The following is a 13,757-nucleotide window of genomic DNA, read 5'->3' as shown; positions in this document are numbered from 1 at the left end:
CATCCGCTGGCACGTACTCGGGGTGACCCAACCCAGGGTGTCCCCCCGCGGAGGGGACACCAGCACAGGAGCACCTATCTCCCCATATCAGCCATATCCAAACCATGATTTTTCCAAATCCACCATCTAGTCTAAAGTTTTTGTGGAAAAATAGTCCTTCCATTCTTCTAAACACTCAATGTTTATATCTTCGAGCAAAACACCAAGCAATTTTGTTCACTCTCTACGAGAAGGAAGCTGACAAGATGTTCTGCCCCTGAGAGGCTCGTTTAAACCCAGCAGTGCTCAAAAAGCAGAATGACATTTGTCAAACTTGTTCAACAGCGCGTGAGCGAAGCAGCAAATATTGGCAGCTGAGAGCGCGACTCCACCGAGCAAACAACCCCTCTGAAGTCAGCTCCAAATCCTATCTGCTGATTTTATCTCTTACATGATTTTCCCGAGAATTTTTTGAGAAGTGGCAGATTCTCGTCACTCAGGGTTTATCTTCAGCACTGTTTTTAGTCTGTCTTTTAAACTGAGTTTTAGCTGGGAGCTAAGACCTCACCAGTCGGTCCCAGTCCTGCAGTCTTGGTACGGCCACAACAACCTTGCTGGCTGCTCTTCCTCTTGCTGCCCACATTCTCCCAGCTGTATTTACAAAGAGTTTCTATTTACTTCAAAACAAACTGTGTATGTGAACCGACAACACATGGTCCATCATTTGGACCTGGCACTTCTACCCTGCTAAGAGGGATTCAGGGCAGTTTGGGCAGCTCGCTCCCAGAACGGCTCAGGTGCTGCCACCAGCAAACCAGCGACCGCACGGCACCGGGCTGACGGGAGGCTCTGCGCTGCTTTACTTCAATAAAATCACTGTATCCTCCTTTTTGTCTTTTTTTCCTTCTTCCTCCTCTGGATCAACGAGTTGGCTGTATTTGCAGAGGGCTTATTTCATCAGCTAAAAGATGCAGGAGCCCCCAGTTTCCTAATTTCCCCAAATAATGAGTGGTGAACCGTGGAGCCCCCACACAGGCGGCCGCCCCAAAACCGCACACCCCCCCGGCCCTGACTCACGGGCCTCAGAAGCTGCTATTCACTCCAATTACCAGAAAGTTGAATTAACTCATTTTTAATCTCACGTACTGACATACAAATGATTTCCAGATCTCAGAGAAATCCAGTATTTTGTAATCTCTCCACAAATGTTCCTGTGGGAAATTAATCCCTGTAGGATGGCCAGGGCTGCCTGACTTCTCCATCGATCCTGCTGCTTTACAGAGATCTGATTTTTTAAATGCATTTTTTAATGCGCACCAGTTTGGTTTCAGCGTACAAGTCGTACATGGTTGTTCTTGGGGATGAGCACAACCCGGAACGAGACTTTTTATGCACCTCATTTTGTCTCGAGTCAGCAGTTTCAGGTCATACGTTTGACCAAAGCCAAAACAATCAGAAGTTACTTTTAATCATTCAGCGTTATTACCGCCTTGATTATAACGTCTCCATTTCATATGTGGTAAAAGCCACATAAAGCAGGCTGCATATGTAAGTATATATTAGGAGAGAACGCTTTTAATGTAATAGCCAATGAATAGGAAGAAACACAGATTTTGCTATGCCCTCCTAATTGAACATGCAGACAGCATGTCTTGATTTTCAACTTCAGCTAAATTCCCCTTTATTTCCTATTCAAACAGCGGCTCAGCAATAACAGCACCAAACACGAGCAGGGGCAGAGGGAGGAACGGGGCGAGAGGCTCAAAACCGGCGCGTTAACTCCTGTTACCATCTGGTTTTGACTCCTGCTGCGGAACAGAGGGAGCACAAGGGCAATTGCTGCCCACTGATATTTTCCCCTTCCCGTTTGGACTTTGTCTCTACTGGAGGATGATGCAGTGGGGTAGACGTGGCCAAAAAATCCCCCACTACATCCATCTTGCCCACCCGCAGAGGATGAGATGAAGATGCTCCAGTCTCAACTCTGCGGCACGACGCTGCCTTGGCATTATAGAGATGAACTAACAGCGTGGGGATCCTGAACCACTGGGCTTTTTGCAAGATTTACTCCCAAATATAACTAATATTTGACACTGTGAACTATTTCTTCTTTCTCACTGCTCTCCCAATTTGGGGCAGCCTGGACTGCGACCACCCGGGTTCATCTACAGCTGCTTTTCCTCCTCATAATAAAGAACGTTTCCCCCAATGTTTAATCTGCTGATATATGCAAGAAAAAAAACCTCCCCACAAAACTTCCCAAAGCCTCTGCTGTTTTGCTATTGCCCAGGTAAAAGATTAGGGCGGTAAGACAAGGAAATCAGCACACAAGCAGCAATTTCAGAAGTTAATTGCTTAATTTTGGAGGCACCGCTGACCACTCTAAGCACAAGTGAAACGTCAACTAAAAACTACAACCCCCCTCACCTTGTTGTTGCAGCTCGGCACATTTCCTGGTTACATCTGCAATGAGAGACATCGAAACACACTTTTTTAAGAATAAAGTATAATAACGGGTACAGATCTGCAGACTGAAACCATTCTAAGACATCAACCCAACACACTCATCTTTGGAGGTTTCCCCCTGAAATAGAGAAGGTGAATTGCAATCACAAGATCCGTAGCCATTACGTCTGGTTATTTGCTAATACAAATTCTTTCCAAAGTTGTTTGGGTCGGTAGAAATAGCCTGGAATAAACCTCAGAGCCGCACGAATCCCCAAACGCCTTAGGAACAACCCCCACGTGTCAAATTCGTGCCCTTCATTTCTCTTCAAAACAAGAGATTTGGAGTAGGTTCATGTTGATAAACCCCTTGTTGACAGGCTGGGAGCTCATCGATTTATCGATCAATTTTATTTCTCAAAATCGATTTCCAAACCTCGTGTGTTCCACCAGTGCCCTCTGCTGCAGCGCAGCCCCGGGCCCATCAGCTCGGGGGGAATATTGTGGAAACCAGCAGTTTTTTAATTAAAACACACACGACCTCCCTCCCAGCCTCAAATCCCTTGTGCTTTCGATAATCCTTCTCCCCCACTCCATCAAATCATTCCCATGCAGACCTGGCTTACGGCACAAGATTTTTTTAAGAGCCTTTTGGACTCGCGCATAGTTTTGAAAGCTTCGGGTCGTAATACGCGTCTTTTAAAAACCTGGCTTAACTATCAGTAAACAACGAACAGATTTATGGCGTATTGGAGGGAGAGTTGCCTTGGGTGTTGGCTTTTGTATTCTTTTTTTTCTTTTACATAATCACTCACAGACAAAGCAATAATCAGAAAGCTGCAAAATCCTTGTTTTGCAACGATGGGAGGAGTTTACAACAGAAAATAAAACCTGTGGTTATGTGTTCACATCGGGCTGTTGCCACATACTTTTTATTCTTTTTTTTTTTTTTTTTTTCCCCTTTGAGTAACACACCACAGAAGACAGATTCTAGCAACAAGTGCGTTTGTAATATCCTTAGTGAAAAAAATTAAAAAAAAATTAATACCATCTGAGCAGCCTCCATTTCATACTAAGAAAGGGTTTCAACACTTGCTTTATAAGCTGCCCATTACTCACTGCCACTTCTTTAAAATAATTAATAACACTTGTAACCTGTTCACGTCAAATGAGCTGTAGAAGTGAATGTGCCGACGCGGAGTGAATTACATTCTTGCAGCAGGAGCTCCTCTTACAGTCTTCTCCAATCCTCACAATTTTTATTCTGTCTCTATAGAGGTCTTTTATGAACAGGAAAGGTCTAGGCTATGGATCAGAACCTGAGCTGTGATACAAATTCATTTTCTAGTCTTTTGTAGCACATGGGGCATGAGAAAAGCCCTTGGAGCTTCCACAGCTGCAAAGGAAAGCAGGATCGTACGTCTCAACATCAAAAACCTCCTGATAGCAAAAAAATATCAAACAGGATGTTCTTAGGACCAAGCCTATGTTAGGCAATTAAACCATAACTTAAATACTCTAATATCAATCCATCACATGTGCGACAGCTCTAAGCAAACCTCAGCAGAAGTGCAAACAGCTAAATGAAATAATACTAAAATCTCATTATTTGTACCCCAGTTTTTCTCTCTCATCTTACTCCTCATTTCTTCCTCTCCTATTATTTGTCACTTTACCCTTTTTCTGCTGTGCTGGACTCGGCTCAGAACTGCTCATCGCAAAGATTCGTCCGCTCCAGGTCAAACACCATCATTTCTGAAGTTGACGAGTCACCTATAATCAAGAAGACTCATTTTGTTATTCACAAGATGTTCGAAACTAATATAGCGTTTCCTTTCCCAAAGAGAACAAAACGCAAGACTTCAGACAGAAAAAAAAGTTGAACTTTATTTCAATGCACACTCCCAAGTCCCGGGAAAACCTTGCAGGGCTGCTTGCAAACAGCAATCACCCTCCAAAACCAAAAATAAAATTATTTAACCTGTATTTTTAATACGCCTGTATTACAAACCCACCCAGGACCCACTAAGAAATCTGTAAATAGTAAAAGCTTTTTGCTAGAAAATCCCTCGCCGTGAAGAGTCCTGTTAGTGCAAGAGTAGAGCAACGACACAGGGTCCAATTTGGTTCTACTAAACCTGCCTGGCATCTCACCCACAAACACAAACCCATCATTTTGCAGCAACGTGGCTCAAAACTCACCAGCCAACCATTTTATCCAGTCAAAATCACAGTTAATCACAAGGACCTGCTATCGAGTCATAAATTAATTACTGATGGCCTGCAATTTTATCTGGAATATTCTGGTAAGCCCACATGATCAGAATCGTGTCTTTTCACAGCCCACCGGAGATACAGTCAAATACTCAACACAGCCACAAGACTGGGGAAAAAAATGAAAAAAAAAAAAGGATTTCTGCAGTACAGAAAATGACTTCAACCAGAGTGCACGAACAGGACGTGAATAATAACGAGTACAGAACAGCCATTTCAAAATCTGGTTTCTTTTCTAGTTGGAACCACCTCCTAAAACTCTCCCAATTCCAAGCAGAACAATGTCTCAACAGCACCGGCTCGGGGGTAATTCCTGCCTTGGGAAACCCTGGAAGCACCGGCCGAGGTTTTCCCCACAACCAGCCAAAATCCAAGCAAGCTTTGGACTGAAAATTGCTTTGGAGTTGGTAGAACGTCACCCAAATCAACAACAGTGTCCAAGTCACAATTGCCAGATCAGAAACTACTAGTAAAATTTGCTGATCAATGAAAAAATAACCGGAGATTTGGATATCTGAAACAACTGATGAAATATCGTAACATTTTCTCAGCATTGGGATTGCTGGGGGGGCAGGTATAAAGTTAATGCTGCCCAATAACTCAAGGAAGAACCTGAAGATCGCCCAGCTGAAGGTGTCTCAGCTCCGAGCGGGGACAACAGGAGCACTGGGCGGCTCATCAGCAGCATTGCCCGGAGCCGTGAAGTTCAAGTTCTCCTCCATCCGACCAGGGTCGACAGGTCTGAGGGCATCTCAGGAGGGATTTCATCATCTCCTGCTGCTCATCCCACACCCGGGTCTGGCGCAGGAATTTTGTTTCCACGGCTCAATGGAATTGCGCAGCTGTGATTTGCCATCTCACCTCTCATTCCTCCCAGGGAACGGCCACAAATGAACATCTCGTCTTGCACAAAGTGACTAATTAACTGCTGTTTGACTCGGGCAGGACGCGCCAGGGAAGCCCCTGTCGATGGGCACGTGCTGAAACCTGTGGCACTGACGGAATGCAAACCCAACACCGCTTTGTATTAAAAACCTCCATCCACCTCCCAGGCAGACAGACCTTCCAAAATAAAATGAAATCAGTTTAAAGAAATGCTAGAGGAATTCATCGGAACACAGTACCCGTAAAATTAATGCAGCTGATTTTATTTCCACCGCTTTGTGGAAAATAACTTTTTTTTTCCTTTCCTAAACGTCACCTTAAAAAGCGAACAGTATTTGGTCAGTATACGCAGTTTAAGCGTTTATTGACAATCCAATTAGCCTTGTTTCTCTAGCAACAATAACACTTCTCCAACGATGCAATAACCACATAACACCACTATCATCAAATTAAGGCTTAAACAAAATATATATATATATATTTTTTAATATCATTTTCAGTAGCAGAGAAAGCAACAGGAAGCTGATCGAGGAAATATTTTTACCAAAATTTTCAATGAAAATGTCAACTGGCTGAATAAAGGAATATTTTAGCCCAAACAACAGCCACTGCAAAAACGAGGGCGCGGGGGTTTTGCGTAGGATACGCAAGGGATTAAACTCCTTTTTCTGGCTGGCGGGCCCACCAGGTCCTGCCTTCCCCGTGTTGTTGAGCTGGGCCAACTGGTCTCCCTCAAAGCTCAGTTCCACCTTCATGTCATCTCAAGAAGTCGCAAAAGGAAAAAAAAAAAAAAAAAAATAATCACCTACACTTCATTTGGGGACAGTTACCTACACCTGGTAAAAGTCCTAACAGTCATTTGTTTGAGTTTCCAAAGGTACAATTTACGCTTGAGGAAAAACAAAACGCACACACACACCTTAAACCAACTTTGTGACTTTTATTGATGGGCGACAACTTTATACTTCTAGATATCACTAAACTGTGTACAATTAGGAACTCAACATTATAGGAGAGCAGACAGCAAAATTAAACAAAGCAGACTTAAAGAAATATCAATCTTAATTATTTTGCCCATTTTTTTTTATTTCATGTACACAGAAGCATAAATGCGGTTTGAAATTTCTTAATAGCAATAAAGTTACAATCACCCATCTATATAGACTAACATCTTAACTCCAAATATTTGATCTGCAATGTGTACTTAAGCAGTTTCTCATCGCACAATTATTAAAATGTGTCTTCCTATTAGGAACCAGCAACTCTGCGTTTTGTACGTTTGTACATATTTTGAAGCACACAGGACCATTTCCATCTCATACACATCGGCTCATATTTTACCACTTATCAAAAACTATTGGGGAAGCAGAGAGTGCTTTTAATTTTTTTCTTTTTTTATATTTTTTTTCTTTTTTTTTTTGTTTTTTTACTTAAGTAAAAGATAAAACATTTTCACAGAAATCTACAAGTTCTGTTGCTGGTGCAGGGTTTTCTTCTACGACGCAATTAGAAAGTGGGAATCAAATGCAAATCCCCTTTTATTATCTTAGGATTCAGCATTAACTCGGATCTTTTTTTTTTTTTCTGTATTTTTGTGATTGACGAGACTGAGTCTTTTCAACCAAGCGACTTCATTCTGCAAAGTCAAAAGTCAACACAAACCACGTTGTGCACAAACCCAAGGTACTTCCTTTAGCACTCTAGCCCGTAGTTGTGAGGGAGTGGGGGGGGAAGAAAAGAAAAAAGAAAAAAAAAAAAGAAAAGAAAAAAGATTCACTCAAAAGAGCATTTACAGGAGAAAAAAGTTAGTGATAGTTGGCGTTCTACAAAGCAGGAATCTTGCACACAGAGCGGAGAAGGGCGCGTTTCAGAGCAGGTCGACGCGGCGGTAGTACAGGAGGTAGGCTGAGCGCTCGGCCGACGGCTTCACCACCTGGTACTGGTTGATCACTTTGACGGCCTGGTCATCGATGCGTAACCAGCCGTTGAGCCCGATTTGGAAGACGTCCGTAGTGTAATGGCCACCGGTTGCGCTGTTTCCGTGATGATAGACAACTGCAAAGAGAAAGGCGGGATGCGTGTGTGTATTAGAGGTAGATGGAAATCAAGAAAAAAAGCTCCCGTCTTGCTTTCCTCAAAGCATACTCATGGTTTAGGGAGATGACACGACCTGGCTTAAGCAACAATCTTTTTAGTGCTTGCTTACATTTGGTGCTATGTAATATCAGTAATGTTTCTCCAGCATCAGCCTATCTCATGATTCTAAAAGGAGGTTTAATTAAATTAAGAATCAAAAGCATCAAATTGCTTTTTATAACTTCCTAGAGGATTTTCTGGGGAGGATTTGCCTCCCAAAGGCACCTGAACAGCCCGGCACCCCCTGCCGAGCTTCCAACAGGCGCTGCTGCGCTCAGCGCCACATTCTGAGCCACCCGCTCGCTCTGTCTGCTGACAACAGCAGCATTTTATTGAAACTATTTGTTAACAACCATAAAAAAAAATCTGGCAAGACTCTTCAGACTGCACTGGTTACAAATACAAGCCATTTATTCCCCCTATGACTATTTTTTTCGTTTTGTCTTAACTATGGTTTTATTCTGAAAGCAGATTTTGTGGAAGCACCAATCTCCAAATTTCACATTTATTAGTTCTTGGGCACCTCCTTAACAAAACTGGAAACTGCACACTTCTGATTAACTGCTAATACTGTGCTTTTCTCAAGCATCTTCGTTGTCAGAAAAGCCGCCCCAGCTCTCCTGCAAAACCAAACTCAAAGCTCAACACTGAGCTCAGTGCTCAATGTGGCAACTGCCTCCAAATGGAGAGACCTGTTATGTAGGCAATTCTAAGAGTGCAATAGGAAATCGCACTTTAACTCTTTCCAGGGACACGTGAGCCCTCACCACACACTTAACAAGAACAACGAAAGGAATTGCCACATTTGGGAGAAGAGCAGAAGTCTGTAGTTATGAAATCGTTCACACTCTTTCAGACAAGTCACACTTCAAGCTTATTCAGATATTCTTCATACTTCTATGAAAAGAAACATTTTAGAAGAACTTAAGCCAAGCAAAAAGGCAGAATATACTACATCTGTACATTTTAAGCAATTCAGGAATTTTTTTTTTCTTTTTAGTAGCTTAAACCTGAATTACTGATTTTCTAAAATTTGTTGTTCGATAATTACACATCCCTGGATGGTATCTGAAACACAATTCTTCAGAAGTTTATTTTAGTAATCTAAAATTCATTTGACAAGCTCAGTTTCTGTGGATGAGAAGTCCTAGACTGACAGAAGAATTATACTTTTCCACATAAGGAGTTAGAAAAAAATTACAGCGGTAACAGCTTTTCTTCAAACCACCTTAAATACACTGTCTGAGCTTGTCCCAGGAAAACCGCTATCAATTAGAAAAAAAGGAAAAAAAGAAATATCCCAGGAAAACCACTATGAGTTGAAGAAAAAAAGAAATCACACTGCCAGAAACAGTCCTGCATTTCCACAAGGAACAGGTGTGTTATTTCCTTCTGGAACCTCAGCGGTCACAAACCTGGTTCAAACCCCCGAGCCACATAAGGCCACCAGCATTGGCACAGATTTGGTGACACAGAAGTCAAGAAATCTGGTTCTCCAGTTTATTACGTTCTCCTGACGCCAACCCAAACAAGCAGGTGAAAATCATAAACTTCGTAGAGTATTAAACTTCAGGAAATTCATTATTGCCAAGAGACTCTTTTGTTCAATATTAAAATGCTGCTTCTGAATTCTTACACAAGCTTCTGGTCTTAACTCCCAATGTAGATATTTCATAGACATCGCAGACACTCTTAGATTGTTTCCTCACACAAAAATCATTATTTCCCATATTCCACCTACAAGACACTATTCATATCCTGCCAGCAATACTCATCTTGAGGGCTCAAAGGATGCAGAGCCAGCACTCAAAATGCCATTTCAAAAGACATTTGAAACATTATTCTGAGAATATGTGTCATATTTTAGGCAATGGTTACATTACAGCTGTATTTCAGCTTGTGCTGATATTTTTCAGAGTGGATCTCTTACAGAATTCTGGATTCGCACAAAGCTGGATCAGCGAGATATATAAATACAGGTATAACAATATAGGTGTATATGCACATAGGCAAAAGACCCCAAAAGAACTAAACACAAGAATTTGACACCCACAAGTTACATCAGTGCAATTTAAAATATCTTATATAATCCTGGAAACTCTAGTGTTTCTAAAATTCCATATGCAGAATTTGTATTTGCAATACAGGGACTAGAAGCATATAGATAAAATACCTGCAAAGAGCCGGTAGGTTCTTTGGCCTTTAAAAATTTTACTTTTCACACCAGGAGACAGTAGCTCTGGAGGAGTAAAAAAAGTCACAGAGGTAACAGTTAGCAAGGTTAGAAATTCAATTGCAAAGGGATCAATTATTCATCAGAGAAACCAACACTACCATAAGGACAAAGTTTAATTAAAACATCTTCTGCAGCCTTTAAAGAGTGGTCATGGTTCCCATATCTGATAGCCAAGGGAAAGAATTTTGAGGTTTGCTGAACAGTAGCATTTGTGGAAGGTTTAAAAATACCACCAAAAAAACTGAGGAGGGGGAAACAAAAAAAAGGGGACAAAAGATCAGACTATTCATTGTCTTTCCTTTCATTCCTGCTGGCAGACAACGACAAAATCAATTTCAGATTCCAAGTTATATTACAATCATTTTTGTCAGTTAAGGCAAATTGAACTGGTTCTACAAATATACATTTGTTAAGGAAATTTTTAAAATAAAATATTAAATAAAAAGGTAGTGTCTGACAGAGTACATATATCACTTGAGATCATTAATTTTTTTTTTTTTCCTATTTGAGCTACTGGCTGGTTAACAGTCAATTTGTCAGATACTGGATTACATGCAAGCTCTGACACTTTTTGAAACCAATATCCCCGAAGATACTTGTTAAAGGAAAGAACCTTGTTGTTTAACCCCTGAACTATGGCTCATCTACCTTCAGGTTGCATTTTCTATAAAACACCAATTTCCTTTCATCAGCCACTGTTTGTTACAATAATTTGTCACTTCTCTGAATGAAATCCGAGATAAAAATATCTAGTATTACTTGGCAACACTCCTCATTCAACAGGATCACTTCCAATATTTGTCCTCAGCAGTCTATAACTTTCCTCCTTAAATCCGCAGGAGGCTCTTCTTTGGCCAACCCAACGTCTAGGATGTGCCAAAGATTTTAAGATCTTTTGCTGTCCTGTTCTTTACAAAATAGATGCTCAAACTCGTACACAGGCAACATCAGGTTCAGCAAGACCAAACCCAGAAACTCAAATGTGTTCTTTTTGCAAAAGAGATTAAAAAAAATATTAATCCAAATTACTAACTTTCCAGACAACATCAGAGGAGAAATTTTGTGCACAAGAAAGAAGAAAACTAAAACACAGGTACCCCTTTGAAACACAACATTATCTTTTCCCTGAAGAGGGGAAAATTTTGTTCAAAAATCTTTACCTTTACTGATTTCCAGATCAACAGGATACTCGATATTCTTGATAAGCTTCTGACATCCACCAGTTTTCTCATATACAAACCGCTTGAGGTGTAAAACAAGAACAGGAGGGAGTTCTTCTAGTGTCACTCTTCGACTGATCTCCACCTAACACATACAGAGAACTAAGATGAAGACAATCTCTACTTTTTTGTTAACTACTAAAAATTACTCCTTTAAATAAGGAACAAATATTTAATTTTAAATACACTAGCAGAAGAAACACAGATTTGTTGTTATTATAATATTATTTTATGATAAACACGGCACACTGGATCTTCAACCAAAGTGTTGCCTTAAAGAAAAATTCAATAATTTTATTAGAACCTAATGTGTTAGAATGAGCACAGATAAAAACACCTTGCTGGAAATCCCCCAGGAACAACTCCTCAGGATGGTTTAGTGATTAATAATTCTCAGCAAGCTATTACACTCTAATCAAAGGTCAATAACTTGTAACACATGCTGCTGATTTCAGAGAACTCTGAACTACAGAAGACACCAGCACCATAGCTCAGTGCCTGACACAAAAGGTTTTGAAAAGCTCTTTTCATTTCTAAAAGCTGACACCTTTTTACAAAAAGCTGAATGAAAGGAAAAATAAGAACTAATCCAAATTACTTCTTCATTTTCAATAGGTAAATAAAATACAATCAAAAAAGAATCTCTATAAAACAAAGCACTAAAATAAAGATTTTGGTGTGAACACCCAAATCTACATTTACCTTAAGAAATTTCACGGAATGCTCCAGAAATACTGACTGAAATGCAAAAGCAGCATTGCAACTGCTTTCCTAAAAAGTTTGAATTCTGTGTTGCTTTCAGAGTGCCCTGAGCACACCCTGCAATTCCCTATTGAGATACTGGTTTCCACACCAGGCGTCTCCAGTTTTAACTGGTACTATTATCTTCATTCCCCACGCCTCACCAAGAGAATCCTAAAACATTGGTGAAAAGCACCTTACAACAGTATCATTAACATAAAGACCTATTCACAGGGGGGCTAGCAACAATTAATGTATTAAGAGATTAGTACGCAACAGTTCAAAAATTACTCTGCATTAACCAGATGATATTTGTCATTCAAGAAGTCGCTTGAAAAACAAAGTGAGCTGTTATGCAGGCTACCAAAAAATGAGCCGGCCGTCAAAATCAGCTGTGGAACAGATCAGTAATTAAAGATTTTTCTCTCTAAAAAAGTATGCTGGGTTCTTTAAAAGGTTCTGAAGAAAATTCAAAGAGAAAAATATTAGTTATAACCACACCTTTTTTTACTAAATATTGATTCTTATATAATTACAGGCAAACAATCCACAAAGTTGCTGTCTAAAAAACCTGAAATTGAACTTGGAACTGCAGAACAAAAATGTTTTGCCTTCCTAGAAATTATGACCTAAAAACATTTCTCAAAATAACTGCTCTTGGTTTTTCACTATTTTTTAATTGAGCAAAATCTCTTGACTCTCGATCATGAGCATTATCATTTTTCTATATAGGACCTGACTCCAGGTTACTAAGGACTTCTGGCAATTCCCAGGAATCAGTATATTAAGATCACCTAAAAGCTATTTTACTCATAATAGTATGTATTATTACCACAGTTCGCCCTGTTAATTTAATAGGCACTCCAGCAAAATCTCCAACCAATTACTACACCAACTCAGAAAACATATCTATTTACAGGCACGGTTTTGTTTAAGAGTTACTTCTGTTTCTTGAATACCTTCCAGTGTATGGGCTCAAGTGTGGAATGTTTTACCACTGCAGGACACTTTGAAAAGGTTGGTACCTCTTTTGTTAACAAGTAACTATTTGTAAAGCAAAGGCTGTATAAAAAACCCTTTTAAAAAGTGCAGCATTTGACTGTGAAGAGGTCAACAGGACACACCTCTTGCTTGGTTTTTGTGGTGTAACCCTGGACAGACTCTCTTGCCACCAAACTTTCCAGCGCATCCTGCACCGTGCGGATCTTGTCTGACTGGATGTCCAGCTGCAGGGTGAAGAAAGGCTGCAGTGTGGCGGACTCCTTGGAACTCTGCTGGTAAACTACGGATCTACAGAAACAAACAAACAAACAAACAAGTTAAAATGTAATAAAGCAGAGTCATTTTCAACAACATAGAACCTTCAGGAACAGACTGAAGTCTGCTTAAGTAACTCCATTTAGAGTTAACACAAAACAACGCACAAAGGTTAAGTTTCAACAACTTGAATATGCTTTACTGCAAATTAAATGATTTTCACATCCACTTACGGCATAGGTGTCAAACTCGTTTTCACTGGGGGGGCCACATCAGCCTGTTCCTATTTATACAGCCCTGAAATGACTTTTTTTCGGCACTTTGAAAGCAATTGCGAGGTTGATGTGGCCCCCGGTGAAAAGGAGTTTGATGCCCCTGACTTAGAGCATAGTGAACAGGATTATATTTGAATCGTCTTATTTATGCAAGGATTAAACCAGTAACTGAATAAGCATCAAAAATTTAAAGAAAAATACAGACATTTTTGATAATGCATTTAAAAATATTAACCTCTGGGTTCCTTTGGCGATAGTTTTGAAATGATGTTTTCCAACAGATCTTCAGAAGCACAAAATACTGCTGCT

At 40.3% G+C, this 13,757-nt stretch overlaps 1 protein-coding gene across 1 annotated transcript in view; it reads right to left on the bottom strand.

The window, feature by feature from the left end:
• Positions 1 to 6,503: 6,503 nt before the first annotated feature.
• The window catches only part of USP10 (ubiquitin specific peptidase 10), a 49,490-nt gene continuing 42,236 nt past the window's right edge, over positions 6,504 to 13,757 (bottom strand). Inside the window, exons 11-14 of the mRNA XM_065640805.1 lie at positions 13,041 to 13,206; positions 11,116 to 11,260; positions 9,893 to 9,958; positions 6,504 to 7,638 (exon numbers count right to left, since the gene is read on the bottom strand). Coding sequence (XP_065496877.1) covers positions 7,451 to 7,638; positions 9,893 to 9,958; positions 11,116 to 11,260; positions 13,041 to 13,206 — 565 coding nt within the window. The 3' untranslated portion in view covers positions 6,504 to 7,450. The remainder of the gene's footprint in view (positions 7,639 to 9,892; positions 9,959 to 11,115; positions 11,261 to 13,040; positions 13,207 to 13,757) is intronic.

This window comes from Caloenas nicobarica, chromosome 9, assembly GCF_036013445.1.
Source record: "Caloenas nicobarica isolate bCalNic1 chromosome 9, bCalNic1.hap1, whole genome shotgun sequence".
Lineage (NCBI taxonomy): Eukaryota > Metazoa > Chordata > Aves > Columbiformes > Columbidae > Caloenas > Caloenas nicobarica.
Note: the sequence above shows the minus strand (reverse complement) of the source record. Positions and strands in the feature narration are given on the sequence as shown.